At 49.0% G+C, this 20553-nt stretch overlaps 2 protein-coding genes across 2 annotated transcripts in view; both read right to left on the reverse strand.

Moving 5' to 3' along the window:
- The window catches only part of ST3GAL3 (ST3 beta-galactoside alpha-2,3-sialyltransferase 3), a 224154-nt gene that overhangs the window by 23916 nt on the left and 179685 nt on the right, over positions 1-20553 (reverse strand). The window contains 4 exon segments of the mRNA XM_063627687.1: positions 8523-8709; positions 8987-9082; positions 9950-10013; positions 13766-13860. Coding sequence (XP_063483757.1) covers positions 8523-8709; positions 8987-9082; positions 9950-10013; positions 13766-13860 — 442 coding nt within the window.
- Positions 662-6743, reverse strand: LOC134734574 (proline-rich protein 36-like). Its single transcript, XM_063627612.1, has 2 exons — positions 6592-6743; positions 662-5127 (listed from the first exon to the last, which is right to left on the reverse strand). Exon 2 carries the CDS (start codon positions 3614-3616, stop codon positions 752-754), a length of 2865 nt encoding a protein of 954 aa, XP_063483682.1. The 5' UTR covers positions 3617-5127; positions 6592-6743; the 3' UTR covers positions 662-751.

Here is a 20553-nt window from a genome sequence, read left to right on the forward strand (position 1 = left end):
TATGGTGGAATTGAAGATGATGAGGGTAGAGATCTGAGATGATCAAGGACCCCGGACAGGACATAGGAATGGGAAGCAGTACTGAGATGCTACTAAGGTGACAACATGTGTTACCACCTCGGCTGTAGCTTCTCTCCCATGGGTGACATTCAGTCCCTGGTACTGGACTGGCTGGATGTGAAGGAAAGCGCTGGGAAAGGGAGCTGTCGAGTGAGTGAGACTGTGCTTGAAGAATGGGACTCCACGTGATGTTGGTGATCGCTTTGGATTTGCTGAATCAATGAATAAATGGGAGCTGTTATAGTGCAATGGTTAAAGTGAGACACCTTCGGTCCAAAATGCGGCTCTACTGCTTACTACTACTCATAGTACCTGCCTTGTAGGGTTGTGGAGATGGCTGGCTGAGATGATGCATATAAACCGTATTGTCCAGGGCCTGGCATGGAGAAGAGTTCAGTAAACAGTAGTTCTTACCATCCTCACAGACCACGGCAGATAGGAGCTGACTGATGGAGGATTCTAACCAGGAAGGTATGTGGTCAGATTTATTTCTTAGGAAGATCCCTGAGGCAGTGAGGTCTGAGTTTTAATTAGGCTCTACCACTTAACTAGTTGTGTGACCTTACACAAGTAACATATCCTCTCTGTACCCTAGTTTCTTAATCTCTAGGATGGAGATAATAACAGTACCTTGCTATAGGGTTATTATGAGAACTGAATGAATTCAAGGAAAGCTGATAAACTGAAGAGCTTAATAAGTGACAGCTATGATGATAATGATAGTGATGACAGAAGGAAGAGGAGAACAAAAGGAAGGAAAAGAAGCAAGGAGAGGAACAAGAGGAGGAGAAAGAGTGGTGGGAAGAGGAACAGGAGGAGGAGGGGGAAGAGTGGTGGGAAGAGGAACAGGAGGAGGTGGAAGAAAAGTGGCGGGAAGGGAAACAGGAGGATGGGGAGGAAGAGTGGCGGGAAGGGGAGCAGGGGGAGGAGGAGGAAGAGTGGCGAGAAGAGGAACAGGAGGAGGAGGAGGAAGAGTGGTAGGAAGAGGAGCAGGACGGGGGGAGGAAAAGTGGCAGGAAGAGGAGCAGTAGGAGGAGGGGGAGGAAGAGTGGCGGGAAGAGGAACAGAAGGAGGAGGGGGAAGAGTGGCGGGAAGAGGAACAGGAGGAGGAAGAGTGGCGGGAAGGGGAACAGGAGGAGGGGGAGGAAAAGTGGCAGGAAGAGGAGCAGGAGGAGGAGGGGGAGGAAGAGTGGCAGGAAAAGGAAAAGGAGGAGGAGGAAGAGTGGCGGGAAGAGGAACAGGAGGAGGAGGAAGAGTGGCAGGAAGAGGAACAGGAGGAGGGGGAGGAAGAGTGGCAGGAATAGGAGCAGAAGGAGGGGAAAGAGTGGCAGGAAGAGGAACAGGAGGAGGGGGAGGAAGAGTGGCAGGAAGAGGAGCAGGGGGAGGGGGAGGAAGAGTGGCAGGAAGAGGAACAGGAGGAGAGGGAGGAAGAGTGGCAGGAAGAGGAACAGGAGGAGAGGGAGGAAGAGTGGCAGGAAGAGGAGCAGGAGGAGGGGGAGGAAGAGTGGCGGGAAGAGGAGCAGGAGGAGGGGGAGGAAAAGTGGCGGGAAGAGGAGGAAGAGTGGTGGGAAGAGGAGCAGGAGGAGGGGGAGGGAGAATGGCAGGAAGAGGAGCAGGAGGAGGAGAAGGAAGAGTGGCAGGAAGAGAAACAGGAGGAGGAGGGGGAGGAGAAGAGTGGTGGGAAGAGGAGCAGGAGGAGGAGGAGGAAGAGTGGCAGGAAGAGGAGGAGGGGGAGGAAGAGTGGCGGGAAGAGGAGCAGGAGAAGGGCGAGGAAGAGTGGCGGGAAGAGGAGCAGGAGGAGGGGGAAGAGTGGCAGGAAGAGGAACAGGAGGAGGGGGAGGAAGAGTGGCGGGAAGAGGAGGAAGAGTGGTGGGAAGAGGAGCAGGAGGAGGGAGAGGGAGAATGGCAGGAAGAGGAGCAGGAGGAAGGGAAGGAAGAGTGGCAGGAATAGGAGCAGGAGGAGGGGAAAGAGTGGCAGGAAGAGGAATAGGAGGAGAGGGAGGAAGAGTGGCAGGAAGAGGAGCAGGAGGAGGGGGAGGAAGAATGGCAGGAATAGGAGCAGGAGGAGGGGAAAGAGTGGCAGGAAGAGGAACAGGAGGAGGGGGAGGAAGAGTGGCAGGAAGAGAAGCAGGAGGAGGGGGAGAGTGGTGGGAAGAGGAGCAGGAGGATGGGGAGGAAGAGTGGCGGGAAGAGGAACAGAAGGAGGAGGGGGAAGAGTGGTGGGAAGAGGAACAGAGGGAGGAGGGGGAAGAATGGTGGGAAGAGGAGCAGAAGGAGGAGGAAGAGTGGCGGGAAGGGGAACAGGAGGAGGGGGAGGAAAAGTGGCAGGAAGAGGAGCAGGAGGAGGAGCAGGAGGAGGAGGGGGAGGAAGAGTGGCAGGAAGAAGAACAGGAGGAGGAGGAAGAGTGGCAGGAAGAGGAACAGGAGGAGGAGGAAGAGTGGCGGGAAGAGGAACAGAAGGAGGGGGAGGAAGAGTGGCAGGAATAGAAGCAGAAGGAGGGGGAAGAGTGGCAGGAAGAGGAACAGGAGGAGGGGGAGGAAGAGTGGCAGGAATAGGAGCAGAAGGAGGGGGAAGAGTGGCAGGAAGAGGAACAGAAGGAGGGGGAGGAAGAGTGGCAGGAATAGGAGCAGAAGGAGGGGGAAAAGTGGCAGGAAGAGGAACAGGAGGAGGGGGAGGAAGAGTGGTGGGAAGAGGAGAAGGAGGAGGGGGAGGAAGAGTGGCAGGAATAGGAGCAGAAGGAGGGGGAAGAGTGGCAGGAAGAGGAACAGGGGGAGGAGAAGGAAGAGTGGCAGGAAGAGAAACAGGAGGGGGGGGAGGAGAAGAGTGGTGGGAAGAGGAGCAGGAGGAGGAGGAGAAGAGTGGCAGGAAGAGGAGGAGGGGGAGGGAGAATGGTGGGAAGAGGAGCAGGGGGAGGAGGAGGAAGAGTGGCGAGAAGAGGAGCAGGAGGAGGGGAGGAAGAGTGGCGGGAAGAGGAGCAGGAGGAGGGGAGGAAGAGTGGCGGCAAGAGGAGCAGGAGGAGGGGGAGGAAGAGTGGCGGGAAGAGGAGCAGGAAGGGGAGGAAGAGTGGCGGAAAGAAGAGCAGGAGGATGGGGAGGGAGAATGGCAGGAAGAGGAGCAGGAGGAAGGGAAGGAAGAGTGGCAGGAATAGGAGCAGGAGGAGGGGAAAGAGTCGCAGGAAGAGGAGCAGGAGGAAGGGAAGGAAGAATGGCAGGAATAGGAGCAGGAGGAGGGGAAAGAGTCACAGGAAGAGGAACAGGAGGAGAGGGAGGAAGAGTGGCAGGAAGAGGAGCAGGAGGAGGGGGAGGAAGAGTGGTGGGAAAAGGAGCAGGAGGAGAGGGAGGGAGAGTGGTGTTCAGAGGAGCAGCAGGAGGGGGAGGAAGAGTATCGGGAAGAGGAGCAGGAGGAGGGGAAAGAGTGGCAGGAAGAGGAACAAGAGGAGGGGGAGGAAGAGGCAGGAAGAGGAGCAGGAGGAGGGGGAGAGTGGTGGGAAGAGGAGCAGGAGTGGGAGGGGGAGGAAGAGTGGCAGGAAGGGGAGCAGGAGGAGGAGAATGACATGGTAATAATTATGAGGCAGTGACCAAGGGCTTACAGAAGACAGTGAGGAAGAGGAGCTGAGGGAGTACCCATTCTTGAGCATTTTTATCTGAGGGCAGAGGAGCAATGGTTAAGATGTGGCAACAGGCAGTGACGTGAAATCTCCTGGCCCTCCCAGGGATAAGAGGCATGGGAGAAAGAGCTGCGGCCACTGGTGATGGCCGCAAAGGAAATGGTGGAGAATCCTCGAAGAGCTGGTCTCAGAGGCTTGGTGAGAAGCCTGGGCTGGGTGGTGAATGCTAGCTCGGCAGCAGCAGGCCTGCACTGAGTCTCCCAGGACAGAGTCCACGCTAAGGCTCTGCATCCCTCTCAGGCTTGAACAGGGAACAGGTGAAGGTGCAAGTGGACATCATTCAATCCCCATTTGGGCCTGGTCCAATAAGAGGCCTTATATTTGGGGATGTGGTGGCCCCATCTGCCCTATGGTCCAGCTGCCTTTCACCAGGAGGCTCCTTGTCTCTCCCTCCTCTAGGCCTGGTCTCTGATCCCTGCTTCTGGGTCACCTCCTACGTCAAGCCCTACAGCCTGACAGAAAAATGCTTTGCTCCCTGGGATAATTGGGCTTTTCTAACAGCAAAAACACCACCAATGATAAAAAAAAAAAAATAACATTACTATTTGCTATAGACTGAGAACTTACTAAGTTCTCTATGCTAGATGCTTCTAGATTTCATCTTACCTAATTTTAAAAATAACCCTGAAAGATGCACAGCACTACTCATTTACTGTATCAATGACATAAATCTAAGAAGGTTAGGTGATGTGCCTAAGGTAGCCCACTAATAAGTGAGAGTCTAAACTTAAACCCAAATCTGTGTAACTCCAAGGCCTAAGCCATTTTCCCCTCTTAAGCCATGTTGTCATTCTAAAATCAGGGACTCAGTCTCCCCGTGCTTGAATGTGGGGCCCTGGCTGGCCTCTTAGATCCTGCCCTCCTCCCTCTCTTCCCAGGGACTGAAGTACAGCTGGAGGGTAAGTGCTGTGTCAAGGCTATCCAGGGACCCACTCCCAGCCCTGTCCTCTCCCTTCCCCCTATAGGGCCGGGACCACCCCACACCCATCCATCCTAGGTCCCAGGGCCTCACTGAATTGATGACCAGTCAGAGGTGCTCAGCAGTGAGGATAGCTTTCTGGTTTTAGGAGTGGGGAGGAGGAGGAAGAGGAGGCAGCAAATGGGGTTGGAAGGCAGTTCCCAGGGGCTTCTGTGGCCTGCTGAGGCGCAGTGGGGGAGGCTGGCAGAGGCAGGAGGGTGGGGCCTGAGGGATGGGGATGGAAGGCTCTGCCTCTCACATGTCCTGTCCTCTCCAGACCCCAGGGCTCCATCCTCTGGACAGTGGATGGGGTGTTTCCAGCCTTCATCCAATACCGGGAAGAGGATGCACAGGCCACAGCATTGGAGGCATTAGGCAGCATGCTCTGACACACCACCCTCATTGCACCATGATCGATCCACACAGCACGCCTCCAGTTTCCTGAAGGGAGCATGGTCTCTTGGGTCTACACATGCTGTTCCCTTTGCTTGTAATTCCTTTCGCCCACTCACTCCTAACTCTTCCTTCAGGATCCAGCTCAGGAGTGACTCCTCCAAGAGACCTTCTTTTGTCCCCCACCTGCCCCAGAGCTGCATTAGGCCTTCCTCATCATAGCAGCCTCCACACTGTACTGTAACTCTAGCTCTGGGACTCTCTCTCCCACTAGACTGTAAGCTACTTTGGTTGGGAACGGTGCTTAATTCCTCTTTGTATTCCCAGGGGCCAATGTAGAGCCTGCAAAGAGAGTACCTCATGGACATCTGATAAGTGAGTGAGTGTGTTGGGGAGACTGCAGAGGCACCTCTGAGAAGACCTGCACCGGAGCTGGAGGCTGCACCCCCATGTCCCTGGCTCCACCCTTCCTCCAAGTCTCAGCTTCTGTGCTGTGCTTGCTCATCCACTGGTGCTCTTCTGAGCTGCCCTGAGCACACAGCCTGCTGGGAACTCCTACACCTGCTTGCTGGCTTGGCCACGGCTCCTGGGATCTGGGAGACAAAGGGCCTTTTTGTAACCTGTTTGGAGATATCAGTGCCACTGTCCAGTGTGTCAGGGACCCAAATGGCCACAAATGATGAAGAGGAGAGTTCTCAGATGGAAGAAGGTAAGGCCAGCCCTGGCACAGGCTGTTCTCTGGGTTGTTTTGGCCGTCCTTTCCTGCATCTTCCCCCCTGCCCCTTCCCATATCCTATGAGGACTCCTGGGTACTAGAAAGTTACAGGCTTTAAAAGTATCCTCATGTAGTAAGTGGCAGGAAGCAGCTGTGACTGAGGCCTACTTCCGGTTCCAGCCCTGCCCTGCCAGGCCTTGGCTCCAGAACACAGAGCTGCCTCCTGCCAGAATTCTGCAGGTGAGGCTCCAGACAGGTGCAGAGAGCTCTCCAGCAGCCCAGAGGCTGCATGACTGGAAACATCTCTACAGGAGCAGGACAAGCTGGTGACTAGGGCACCAGACAGGAGGGGACCTGGAGAAGCAGCCTCTCACATTTTCCTGGGTCTCAGATGCCAGGGAAGTGAGGCAGAGCATGGGTGAGGTCCTAGGAAGGCATTAGCCTTGCGCTTGGGGTGGAGAAGGACACTAAAGAAGAGGTCCCTTGGGCAGCCAAAGGGCCTGGGCAGGTCCACTCTGAGAGATGGGGGAGGTGAGGCCATGGGCAACCCCGGCATTCTTCTGGCAGCTCACTCTAAAGGCCCAAATTATCTTTCACTTTGGAGCCAAGGAAGGCCCACAGTAATTCAGAGGACTCCTCCCTGTCTCCTCTCTCCCCTTCCCACTCACCCCCACCCACCCTGGGTAGGAGTGCTCACCAATACAAGGCTGGTCCTAGAGCCCTGGGTGTGGCCAGGACGGACACAGATGTCAGCAAGAGTGAGCCTGTGCCTGTGCCTCGTCCTGCAATGCTGGTACCTTGAATCTGCCTGCTGCCAAGGCCAGGCCAGGCGGAGAGCTCCTCAGCTTCCTGGGAAAAGCAAGGCCCTGCTGTCTGCTTCCTGAGTAGCCTGAGTATAGTGAGTTCTCCGACTCTAGCTGGCTTCCTTCCTTTTCTTCTTTCTTTCCTTACTCCCGGGGATGAATTTTAAGAACCTTGAATTAACTGACATTGGTGTTCTTGGAAGGAACATGTGATAACACCCACGACAGGCTCTGACCCACCCCCTTTGGCCTGGCCTTATTTGAACTGCCTGGCTTTTCCCAGTCTGCCCAGTAGGAAGTAGGAACTGGTGTTTGACCCAATTCCAGATCATTTATGGTGACTGAGCACTGAAGGGTAAAAACCAATAGGATCACGCCCTGCCCCTTAGGAGCTCTTGCCCGGAGGGAGGCTGTGACAGGTGCCCATGGGCAGAGGAAACGATGTGAAAGGAGGATGGCAGAAGGCCAGAGTGAGACAGCAGCCCTTAGGCTCACTGGGGTTCACCAGGACAGACTCTACTTCCTACAATTCTCCCTTAAAAGTGTCTGTCTGTGACCCTAATTCTACTGCCCTCAAGGCAGAGAGGGACTCTGAAAACACTAGTGTCTCAGTCCCCAGGGTTCTGAAAACAGTAGGGTACTCCTGGAACCGCTGTTATTTACCTGGTCTGTGTGGGCAGTGGGCCTGCTTGAAGCTGGGCCTGGCTTCTGCTGCCTGGCCCTTTCCTCCCCTTTGGGGAGGTGGACTGGACACTGTGGAGCGCAGCTGTCTCATCCAGTCTGGTTCTGAAATGGATTCCCCTTCCCCACTGTCCCACCTACCTGAATTTCTGGACCTGACTTCTGTCTTCTCTCTTGCTTCCTACCTACTTGACACTGCCTGTACTTGGCCTTGCTTGGGAAAGAGCTGTGGAGTTAAACCAAATTGCACTGAGACCCTACAGGCAAGGGAAGCTGTTCCCACTCCCAACTCTTCTCTAAACCTCCAGGAAGAACAATTAGCTTCTCACTGCAGGCAGAGGGCCGTCTGTCATCCTCCTCCTCTAGTAAGAGGCTTGGGTATTAGAAGATGAATGGCCTGAGCTCTGCAGTACCCCACCCCTGGGGCTGCTGGTGACAGCTGGCTGTGGGGGAGTGGGCCTGGACAAGTTCACGGATGTCCCTGCAGGCCCTGAGCTGGGAAGTTGAGGTCTCGGGAGGGAACTCAGTGGTGGTCTCCTAAAGAACAGTTGACCTTACTCTGCCACATAAGCACCCTAAAGAAATGGGCCCAGACCCTTACCTGCTTAGAACAGTCAGTAGAACCTGATCATTCCCAATGATTAGACTCAGTGGCAGGTTGGGGATTCAGCTATAAGTCAGTGGTAAAAGTACAAAGTGGAAACAGGCCAGGACTTCTAAGTTTGGGAGCTGGCACTCTCAAGTTGAGGGGTCTGCTGTCCTAGAACACAGGCTGAGAAAGAGGGCAGGGACCCCTAAGACCAGAGCCAGAGAGACCTTACAGAGGACAAGAGGGGGCAAGGGAGGCAGCTACAAGGTCAGGGCAGGAGAGTAGAAAGACTGGGAGTGATATGAAGTCTGGCCTGAGAGGCAGAGCTTTCCTCGGCCAGGAGATCTAAGGCCAGGGAAGGGCCCCTGGGGCTGCTGAGGTCTGACTACAGAAGGCTGAGAAAGCATCTGCATCTGGGCACCTGGAAGCAGGTAGCAAGTTTCAGGCATATTGGCTCCCGGAGTTTGGCCAGTAACCCTGGCAATCTCCTGACCTCTTTGCCCCCTGGTTGCCATTGGGTGATTTTGGCTTTGGGTCATTAATGCTTGTTTTGAAGGTTCTTACTCGTTCTTTGCTGCATTCAAGGGGCGGGACTGCTTAGGAGTTACGGAAGGCCAGGGCAAGAGGGGAAGGAGCTGGTGCCAGGAGAGCTTACCACTCTCTCCTTGTAGACGATGTATTTCAACCACTTAAAGTCCTGCCACTTGAAGCCGGCGAGGACAAAGAGAGAATCGCGCTCGTACTGCTCAGGCCGCTGCATGGCGCCCTCGGGGTAGGTGATGCGCAGTGTCGTTTTGCTGCCCACGTCCTTCTCAAAGCCTTTCACTGGTGCTGAATTCAGTCTACAGAGAGCAGGCCCACTCAGAGCCTGGGCCTGTGTTTGGGAAGGCACCATGACCCCAGAATATCCCAGGCACGGAGAATAGGGAGTCCAGGTCACCTGGACCTATTCTCCCCAGGTGCCACCCCTAGTTGTCTGTTCCAAAGCCCTCCAACCCAGAGTTCTTGAGGCTTCCGTTGACCTCCAGCCCAACTAGCCAGACAGACAGTTCTCAATGGACTCAGGACTAAGGGTTGGGGCCAGGACACTCACCCGAGGTGCCATTTTGGGGAGCTCACCTCACCACAATGTCATAGTCGTCAATTCGTGACCCCAGAGACTTGTTGGCAAGAACGCCTCCATTGCCCACGATGATGCAGCGGCGGCAGCGGAGGCTGAGGGGAGAGAGGCGGAGACCTCTGTACAGAGAGCTGCCCACCAGGTCTCTTCCCCTGCTCCTTTGGCCCTTGACCCCACGCCCTTGCCCAGGACCGGGCTGGGATAGAGGAAGAAGACCAATGGGCTTCTGGCAGCATTTCTGAGAGAAGGCCTGAACCATACAATGGGTAGCTGGGCCCTGAGACTCTCCAGCATCTCTATCTAGGCCCTGACACTTCCCCAGGAAAACAGGGCCATGGAAAGGTTGGGTGCCAGGCCTAGGTGGTGAGGAGGGAGCTTTGGTAAGATGACATTCTAGGGTAAAGCTTCCCCAAGGGGTAGTGGTGTTTAGGCACGCTTCAGGGGAGAGGGAAAAGTGGGCCGAGCTTGGGGCTACACCAGGAAAGCAAGAAAAGGGGAACAGGACAGGAGGCTCTAGGACTCAAGACTCCCAGCAGCCACTAGAGAGCTCACCCATCTTGCTTCTCCCATCCCTGACCCTGGGGCTTCCCGCTCTAGGGTCTGTTGGTTTGGGAGCTGTCACTGCCTTCTGGACTTAAGCCTTGCCCCCTTCACCTGCCCCTGCCACCCAGGACCTCAGTCCCATTGCTGGGCTAGTCCCAGCCCCAGTGTCTTCAGTTCTTACCCTCAAACCTCTGGTATCTGAGGACTTGGATGTCTTGCCAAGTGCTGACAGCCCATGGGGGTGCAAGTCAGGTGGAGTGGTTCCACTTACCTGCTCCACCCACCCTGTGTGTGTACTGTATGTGCATGTGTGGATGTGCTGGAGAAACTGCCCATGTCCAGGGAAGGCCAGTGGGCCTCAACACCTCTGCCCACCACCAGGCAGCGGCAGGTAGGAGGCTGCGCAGTATGTGGCTCACCTGTCCAAGGCAGGGGTCAGGCGGTACTCTTTGGTGACTGACAAGATGGCTTTGATCAGATTGTCTGCAGACAGAGGAGAGAGGTTTCTGTTACAGGGTCACTTATGTTCCTATAAAATGTTTACTGATAATCCTACTGGAAGGCACAAGTTCCTAGGAGCTAGAGTGAAAGTGGAAGTGGAGAGAGCTCTGGACACAAGGATGTGTTGGGCCACTGCCCTGACTTTCTTCCCGAGAAAGGAAGTGAAGGCAGGAAACAGACAGGCATATCACTGCCGGGAGCCCGTCCCTAACACTGGCATGCAGCTTCTCTCCCAGGCTTCTGGGAGGCTCATCTGGTTTTCTGAGGCTCTGTAGTCAGGCCCCAGGACATGCATTCCTAGGCCAGGGGCTTCCCTGGAAGCTGGAGCACACAGTCTCCCTGGAACGGGAGCACCTGCTCAGAGCTAGAGACCACCTTGTACTTATCTCTGTGCTCCCACCCAGCAGATACCAGGAAACAAATGAGGAGACACCCAGCAACTGAAGAGCTCACCACGTGCCTCATTATCTGACATCCCCTTTCCCTCACTTCCTCCCACTCACATTGCCAAGCCTGAATCCTGCTCTTTGCCAGGCTGTCTTTACCTCCTCACCTCTTTACTCCCTGAGCCTGGCTCTGCCCACCTGCAGTCCACTCAGCAAAGACCCCCATGACTTCTGTGCTCTCAGACCTGTGCCCACTATTTAGACCTCATCTCCTTGACCTCTCTCTGGCTTTGGCAATAAGGACTGCTCTTCCAAACTCTGGTATCATGAGAGCACTATAGTATGATGTATAGTGAATAGCAAGGGTATTGGCTTTGGAGTCAAATACCGGCTGTGCTCTGTGACCTTATATAAATCATTTCCTTTCTTGGAGCTTTAGTTTCCTCATCTCTAAAATGAAAGTAATTCCTATTTTGTGGAGTTGTTAGGAAGATACAAAATAATGTACATAAAGACCTAAAAATAAAGTAAACTGGTATCACCATAATGGAGAGTATCTTAATAACATCAAATAACCACGAAGATGTGCATACACTAAGATCCTACAACTATGCCCCTAGGCGCGGAGTGTTGAAAAAGTCACTCACTTGCTCCAGGAGACATGCAAGAGTGTTCGCTGATGAACTGTTTGTAATAGCAAAATGTTGGAGGCAAGCTGAATGTCCACTAAAAAAAAAAACCAGATTAAATGTGGTGTATGAAATCCTATACGGCCGTTAAAAAAAAAACAATCAATGACCTACAGCTGTATGTACCAATATAGATAAATCTCAAAAACATATTCAAAAAAATGAAGAATATACATACACATATACACAAATATATGTACATATAATGACACCATTTGTAAAGTCTAAAGACGTGTAAGAGCGGTACCGTATTTCTAATAAATATATAAATATGTAGTGAAAATACATAAACAAGCCTGGGTGTGGTGGCTCACATCTGTAATCCCAGCACTTTGGGAGGCCAAGGAGGGAGGATTGCTTGAGCTCAGGAGTTTGAGACCAGCTTGGGCAACATGGTTAAACCCTGTTTCTACAAAAAAATACAAAAATTAGTCAGGAGTGCTAGTGTGTGCTTGTAGTCCCAGCTACTTGGGGAGCTGAGGTGAGAGGATTGCTTGAGCGCTGGAGTTGAGGTTGCAGTGAGTCGAGTGTGTGCTACTGCACTCCAGCCTGGGTGACAAAGCAAGACCCTGTCTCAAACATATATAAACAAGGCATAAGAATGCCAACACTGAAGCCAGGATAATGCAGAATAATGGCTTCCTGGGGAAGGAAGAGAATGGAGTGGGAAGGGCCCCACAGAAGCTTTAATTGTGTCTCATATTTTATTTCTTCAGCTGGGTAGAAGGTACATCAATGCTCATTATTCCTAGTATTTTTTGTATGCTTGAAATATTTCATGTAAAGAAAAGATGTCTCCAAAATTAAAAATAACAAACATACTTTTTTAAAGGAAGCAGAGGTAGCTGAGAGGTCATGTTAAGGACTGAGAAGTATCCCTTGGATTTCTCCGGGACACGGAGCAGTTTCACTGGAATGGTGGGGTGGGATGGGCAGGGATGCAGATATTCTTCAGGAGTAAATGGTGAGAAAGAGGAGGCAGTAGGTGCAGCTAATCCTTCCAGAAGTTGAGTGAGAATGGGGTAGGGAAACAAACCTTTAAGCAATGTTCTACACTAAGTGCCTTCAGAGATACCCTATGGTGGGCTTTAGGAAAGGCCACAGATTCCCTCCTTTTCCCACTTCCGATTTCACCTTTAAGGAAGAACATATTGCTACTAAAATTAGCCAAGGTCAAAGATATGGATTGGGCTTTGTTTTCTAGGAGAACTTCAGCAGAAAGAGCATACATGAGCAGATGCTCTCTGCTTGCTGGCCGATGGGCTCCATATCGAACTTCCCTGGCCTTTGTAGCTATCCCATCTGAGTCTCGAGTGCAGATTCAAGAGAGAAGAGTGGCCTTCTTGGCTGCCTGCACCCAGGGAAAAGGGGTTCTTCATATGGTTTAACCCGACCCATTAGATTTGTCCTTGGAGGTCTGAGGTCAAAGCTCCAGTTCAGCAGTGTTTTTCCTGGCCACTGTCTTCTTTTCAGGGAGAGGTAGTCTGGCTGAGTAGAGGGTTCGGGTATTCTTGGGTCTCCTGGCCAAATGATATCACCCCTTTAGCAGTTATTTTATATAATTCTGACCACAACTTTACACAGTAGTATTATTCTCTCCATTTAACTGCTGACGGAACTAAAGCACAGACAGGCAACTTGTCCAGGGTCACAGCTAGTAAAGAGGCAGTATGGGGAGCTGATCCCTCTCTGCCTGACCCATAAGTCCAGATTATTTTCCACCAAGCCATGAAATAGCACAGAACTTGACAAAGAAGCAGAATTGTTCAACTACTAGGGATGGGAAAGTCTTAAGTTAGGAGGGAGCTGTGTGGGTGAGGTCCCCAAGGCAATGGAAGGGGAGTTTGTGACAGTGTAGGGGAAAGGTTAGCCTTGGACAGGATAAGGAAGGGTTGCAAGGGAGACGAGGTTCAGGTGAAAAATATCAGGATGGGCTGATAGAGGGGCGGGGCGTGGGGCACTCTTGGGGGACAGTCTGTGTTTTCTCTGGGAATGTCCCTACTATACCTAGTACTCTAGTGTTCCTGTCTACAGCACACCTTTTCTGTGCTCTCACAGCTCCTTATACTTCCCTCACCAGAGCTCTGCACTCGAGTATCTGAATCTCCGCTACACTGGAGCTTTTTGAGGAGAGGAAACAATCTGTCTACTTCACTGTTGTATACTTAGCCCCTGGCAAAGTGGTGGGCTGTGTGTAAATATTCCATTAAAGAAGAAGCCGGGCATGGTGGCTCATGCCTGTAACCCCAGCACTTTAGGCAGATCACTTGAGTCCAGGAGTTTGAGATTAACCTGGACAACATGGTAAAACCCTGTCTCTACTAAAAATACAAATAAAAAATTAGCCAGGCATGGTGGTGCATGCCTATGGTCCCAGCTACTCAGGAGGCTGAGGTAGGAGGATCTTAAAGGTGGAGATTGTGTGAGCCGAGATCATGCCACTGCACTTTAGCCTGGGTGACAGAGCAAGGATCTATCTCAATAAAAAAAAAAAAAAAAAAAAAGGAAAAGGAAGGGAAAAAGGTAGAGAAGATTTGTTGAGAGTAGAGGAAGGGTGGATTCTCAGCATGGGGACTTCGGAGGATGTAGCCTTATCCCGAAGGATAGGGAGACAGTCAGGGGGATGAGATGTTAATGTAGGTCAGGGTTCCCAACATACCTTGACCTTTGATCCCAAAAGGCGGCACAAACTCCCGGATTCTAGCCCACTTGCGAAAGGAATCATCCAGGAACATGGGTGCTGGCTTGGAGAACCTGGAATATAACAGGGCTGTTAAGGAGGATCACAAAAACGCAACAGCCTGGAGTACTGGTGGCACTTCTGTGCATCGGTCTTGGCTAAGGATCTGCTGGAAGCCTCCCCTGCATTCCGGCATACCCCCCTGCACCCAGCCTGTTCACTGGGTAGCTGTTGAGGGGTTTGACAGATCTTGTTCAATGGAGCCTGAGTCTGAGGGAGTAGGCCTGGTCCGTCTTTATTTGGCCAGCTGTAGGAGTGGAGAGACAAGATTTGCTCAGCAAGGATCAATTTCTCAGAGCTGGAAGCTCTCTGGAAGGTTGTGCAGGCATCCATCAAATAGTCACTGCTGCCCACACTGTTCCTGCAATCTGGGAACACAGAGATGAAACACTGTCCAGTTGAGCAGAAATATATCCAAAAATACAGCCGGTACATGGAGACAGATTTTGGAGAGAATTCTGGGAAGTGGACCACCCTCAGCGAGGAATAAGGAGAATTCATGGTGGGAGGGCAAAGCAGGTTAAAAGCTACAGGAGACAGAAGTTTGGTAGGGAAGAGAAAGAAAAAGCAGAGTCCTCGGAGGCAGGGCCGAGGGGAGAGGTTTCGGACCAGTAGGAATTTGAGTGCATTTGCTGGTGGAGAGAAGGAAAGAGAGGAGGCTAAGTTCCTGTGGAAGTGAGGAGGGACCCAGAGCTTCAGGGGAAGGGTTGATCTGGGCCTGGAGGGGAGATGGGGGGAAAGGCGAGAGAAGGAGGGTGAAGTGATGCTGAGCTGGGGTGAAAGAACAGGCAAGTCTTACTCTTCTTGGAATGGGCAGGGAGGGGACAGCCTTGGGGAGGAGGAGATGAAGTCTGAAGGGAGGCAAAGGGAAATGAGGAAGAGGGAGAAGGTGCAGCAGGAATTGAGCTCTTCAGAGATGACGGGAGAGCACAACTTCACATGGGCGCTAGCACCCTGCTTTGAAGGCCCTTTTCAGGGAACCTGGCAGCCCCAAAGATGGCCAGTTCCTGATCACTCACTGTGTGCTGAGAATTCTGCCATGGGGCCTGCTCAGGACCTTCCTGGCCATAAATGAATGTGTGGAGGCCTGGGCCTCCGTGGCCCTGTGTTGTTATTTCTAACTCACCCTGAATCAGCCACTGAATAACTGGAGGCTGTAGGGGTGGCCCTCCAATCCCAGAAGCAACCACAGCATGGATTTCTCATCCCTATCATCACTAACACCATTATAACCAGCAGTCCCAGGAGGAACAATATCAGTTATCACTCAGAGGTCTGGTATTATTAGAGATTTTGACACGAACTTGAAAGAGGCAAAAAACTTTGAATCCTGCTCCCTCCCCCACCACTCTTGCTAGGAAGATGTCAACACTTGGGAGCAATGAGCTGGGTCCCAGCAACTGAGTCAGTGCACTCCCACTACCACCCCATGTAAAAGGGTAATGCATATTTCTTGTGCCAAGTATATAAAATCTACATAAATTAATATATTTGATGTTTTGCCAGAGGCTCTGAGGATCCTGGTCATGGTCTATGTGTAATATCAAAGCAAACATGGTCCCTGGATAAGCCTGCACCAAGAACCTCTTCTTCTGTGTCAGGACTGAGCTTATAAAATTTCTGGAAAGTTTCTCTCAGAGTCAAGCTTGGACAGGATTTTATCTGCTTTCCAATATGTACTAGATGTCATATGCTAATAAAATATGCCTAAGATCTAGCCAAATGATCTCGACATTTTTTTTTCCTTTTCCTCTGCTTTCTTTTTATTCAGATGATTGGAAAGTTCGGTAAGTTTTACTTTTAAAAACACCTCATTTTTTGTGCAACCTGTATCGTGTTAATTTTGGAAAAAATACAGACAAGCACACATAAAAGATAAAAATACCCGTAATTGTACGACACAGAGATAATTAACCTTATGGTATACATCCAAACTGATTTTCCTTTTCCTATATTATTTTGTAGATTGCTTTGTAGACTGCCTTTCTCCTGCTTTACAGAGACTGTAGTCCCAGCTATCTGGGAGGCTGAGGCGGGAGGATCGCTTGAGCTCAGGGGGTTGAGGCTGCAGCGAGGTCAGATCACACCACTGCACTCCAGCCTGGGTGACGGTGTGAGACCTTGCCTCAAAAAAAAAAAAAAAAAAAAAAATTATTGATCAAGATTGGGTTCAGGCTGGGCCCAGTGGCTCGTGCCTCCAATCCCAGCACTTTGGGAGGCCAAGGCAGGTGGATCACCTGAGGTCAGGAGTTTGAGACCAGCCTGGCTAACATGGCGAAACTCCGTCTCTACTAAAAATACAAAAATTAGCCAGGCATGGTGGGCACGCTGGTAGTCCCAGCGATTTGGGAGGCTGAGGCAGGAGAGTCACTTGAACCCAGGAGGTAGAGGTTGCAGTGAGCCGAGATCACGCCACTGCACTACAGCCTGGGCGACAGAGCGAGACTCCATCTCAAATTTAAAAAAAGACTAGGTTCAAGTGTTCTTGGCTAGAACTGATACAAGTTCTCAGCGGCTCTGCACAGAATGCTTGTAGCAGCCACTGAGGATCACCGCCTAGATCCATCCTTTCTTTAGGAGATGCTACAGTACTTCTATAAACTTTCTCTCACTAACTCTTTGGTAGCAGTCCTACAGAAAAGATGAGATAAAATGCTTAATTTTCCCCCTTATTTACCCATTTGCAGAATAATGAGCTGATTCCTTAGCAGCCTCCAAAGATGATTAATGAGGCTTTATGTTTTAATCATTAGGAATTCAGACATTTTCATGTATTTGATATATGTCAATCTACTGTAATTTTTGTAGCCATTATTCTTATTTATTTATTTATTTATTATTATTTTTTTTTTGAGATGGAGTTTTGTTCTTGTTGCCCAGGCTGGAGTGCAACGGTGCGATCTCAGCTCACTGCAACCTCTGCCTCCTGGGTTCAAGTGATTCTCCTGCCTCAGCCTCCCGAGTAGCTGGGATTACAGGCACCTGCCATCATGCCCGGTTAATTTTGTATTTTAAGTAGAGACGAGGTTTCACTATGTTGGTCAGGCTGATCTTGAACTCCTGACCTCAGGTGATCCGCCCGCCTTGGCCTCCCAAAGTGCTAGGATTACAGGCGTGAGCCACTGAGCCCAGCCAATCATTATTTTTTGATGCTCAGATTATCCCATCTTTGGCCAGTGGAGTCTTTTCAATTTGGCTCCTGAATCTTCTGCACACATCCTAGTAATCTTTGATAATGTCCTGGCTTTCTTGTATGAAAAGATTTTTGAGGCTGATCTTGTACATTTCTTGCCCCGACTTGGAATCAGTCATTTTCCCAAGGAACCCTGGTTCCTTTTAATTGGTAATGGTATTTACAGATCACCATCAGAGTAGCTAGGGAAGCTCATGTTGTTATGGGTTAGTCATTATTTCCAGGCTCGTCAAAACTAGAACATACACATATTTCCTACTTCTATGTATAAGGTTATTTGTCCTGTAGAGTGCCCCATATTCCATATTTTCCCAGTTGCATTCAGATATTGTTGAGCATGTTCATCTGTCCCATATACATCTGTTACCCAGGCTGGAGTGCAGTGGCGTGAACACGGCTCACTGTAACCCCAAACTCCTGGGCTCAAGTGATCCTCCCACCTCAGCCTCCCAAGTAGCTAGGACTACACACATCCACCCCCATACCCAGCTAAGTTCTCATTTTATTTTTATCTTTGGTAGAGATGAGGTCTCACTATGTTGCCCAGGGTGGTCTTGAACTCCTGGGCTTAAGCGATCTTCCTGCCTCAGGCTCCCAAAGTGCTGGGATTATAGGCGTGAGCCACCATGCTCAGCCTCAAACACTTTCCACTTCGTCTCTCTCTTTTATCAGGCCTTTGGCTTTGGATTTTCTTTCTGTAGCTGCTCTTTCTATTCCTTGAATGATTCAGCCAGCTCTCCTCTAACACTTCCGCTAGTTAGGTGCATCTCTTTGCAAAGGGAACTCATTTTTTCCTCCGGTGTATATATTTTTAAACTTTTCATTATGGAAAATTTCACATATAAAAAGGCAGAAAAAATAGTACTGTCAACCATGCCACCCCCATCACCCAGATTCAGCAATTTTCAATCATGGTCAATTTTGCTTCTTTTATACCCCATCCACTTTCTTTGTATACTATTTTGAAAATTCCCAGACATTATGCCATTTCATCCATAAAATATTTCAGCATTATTTTCTAAAAGATAAGGACACCTTAAAACATAAACCATACCTAAACAACCTTTCTTAAAACATTATCACACCTAAAATTTTAACTATAATTTTTTTTTGAGATAGGCTCTTGCTCTGTTGCCCAGGCTAGAGTACAGTGGTGTGATCTTTGTTTACTACAACCTCAAACTCTTGGGCTCAAGCGTTCCTTCCACCTCAGCCTCCTGCGTAGCTGGGACTACAGGAATGTGCCACCACACCTGGCTTATTTTTTATTTTTTGTAGAGATGGAGTCTCACTATATTGCTCAGGGTGGGAATTAATTTTTTGAGGAAAAGAATACATCATTCATTTGTAACTAGTATTTCCAATTCAAAATTAGGATTATAAGATTTGTATTCATCTTCTTTTTCTTTTTTAAAACAGCTTTATGATATATAATTCACACAGCAAAAAATTGTTTACCTACTATATTTGACTTTATATTCGTATCTCTTTTAAGCTGATATCCTTGTTTCCAGTGACATTAACACAATTACCTTTTTTGCTTGATCCTAACATATACATATAGAAAATGTATATAATGGTTTCAGAAAAACAATACTAGTATACTACTAACACTACCATTACTAAAAACAATTTAAGGTTTCTTTGCAGTTCTTTCTGCCTTAGGGTATACCCCACTAGAAGAACAGACAAATTACTTTGCATTTGCCAGTTGAAATAATTCTGCTGAGTTTAATTTATCAATGACATGATACATAGTTAGGTTCATTTGTTTCATTCTGCTTTCGCTTTTAAAGGAGAGCTTTTCCCTCATTTTAATCGATTTTGTTTAATGATTATATAGAGTTTTGCATAGTTACACAATTAAATTCACAAACAAAATATATTCAAAGAAGTCTAGCTTTCATCTCTGTCAGCCTGTTACTTCTAGTCCCATACAGTATTCATTTTTATTAGTTTTATTGTATCCTTTTTTTTCTTGATATAAGTAAATAAATGAAACTGTGTGTGTGTGTGTATTCCTGTTCCCTTCTTTATTCACTAAAAATGTAACACAGTATACATACTGTTTTGTCTACTTTTCTTTTTTTACTAAACAATATATCCTGGTGAGCACTCCATTATAATTACATACTCGATAATACTCCATGATTGATTATGTACCTTATTTTATTCAATCAATCTCCTGGGTTGTTTCCAGTCTTTTGTAAAGCAGGTTCTACTAGTCGTAGTTACAATGAATAACTTAATGCATATGTCTTTTCTATTTGCCAATGTATCTTTGAAATAGATTCCTAAAAGTGGGTTTGCTGGATCAAAGGGAAAGTGTGTATCTTTAATCTTGCTCCATACTACCAAATTCCCCCCCACAGGGATTGTGCCATTTTGCAATACCCACCAGTGATGTATGAAAGTGCCACTCCCCCACAGCCCCTGCAACATCACCAAGAGTACACTGTCAAACATTTCCATTTTGTTAGTCTGATAGAAAAAAAAATAGTATTTCACTGTCATCTTAATTTGCATTTCTTTTGTTATGAGTGGAATTTAGCATTATTTCATATATGGAAGGGCCATTTGCAGTTCTTTTTCTGTAAACTTTATTCGTATCTCTTGCCTATTTTTTAGGTATTTTTTTCTTTTCTTTTTTTAAAGTTCTTTATATATTTAATATATAAACTCTCTGAGATACAGTTATAACTATTTCCCCTTGTTTGTTTATTTATTTACTTGGATTATGGTGTTTTATTTCCCCCCTCATTTTTGCAAAATATTTTTATTTTTTCTCAAAGCAGGAGGCAGAAAGCTGCTGCTATGGTCACTCTTGGCCTCCAACACAATAGGTTTTTGTTGTTGCTGTTGTTGTTGTTGTTGTTTTAAGTCAAATTTATCAGTCTTTGCCCTATTGCTTCTGGAGTTTGAGTCATAGGAAAGTTTTTCTCATCCCCAGGTTATAGAGAAATTCATCCATTTTTTTTAGTACTTGTGTGTTTTCATGTTTTACATTTAAATCTCTGGTCTATTCTGGTTGGTGTAAAGCCCAGATCCTATTTTATCTAGTTCCATGTGACTAACAAAGGCCTCTCTTTACTTGTTCTAAGACTATCCTGTGGCTTTTCTTCACCTTTTCTTAGGAGATTTGCATGCTTGTTTTTTTTCCTGGTTTCCCCTCCTTGTATCATTGATTGCAGCTGCACGGATTCAAGGACTGTTCCCTCAACATGTCCTGTGCTGTGCTCTAGCCTCTTCCTCCTTCTCTTGGCCACAGGCATGCTTTCAAGGTGATGGGGAGATCAGGTTTCAAGATGGGAACAAGGACTTGCAACACTCTACATTCTTGTTACCCTAGAACTCCCAGAAAGGACAGTGGTGGATGTGGAATTTCTAACAATCACAGCCAGCACCATAACTTTCCCCAACATCATCCTCACCTCTATTACTACACCACCATCACTTTTATTACCAAGTTTCAACCGATCATCTACCAACTCTGCCATATTCATTCAAGGTTTCA

This window comes from Symphalangus syndactylus, chromosome 12 (genome assembly GCF_028878055.3).
Source record: "Symphalangus syndactylus isolate Jambi chromosome 12, NHGRI_mSymSyn1-v2.1_pri, whole genome shotgun sequence".
Lineage (NCBI taxonomy): Eukaryota > Metazoa > Chordata > Mammalia > Primates > Hylobatidae > Symphalangus > Symphalangus syndactylus.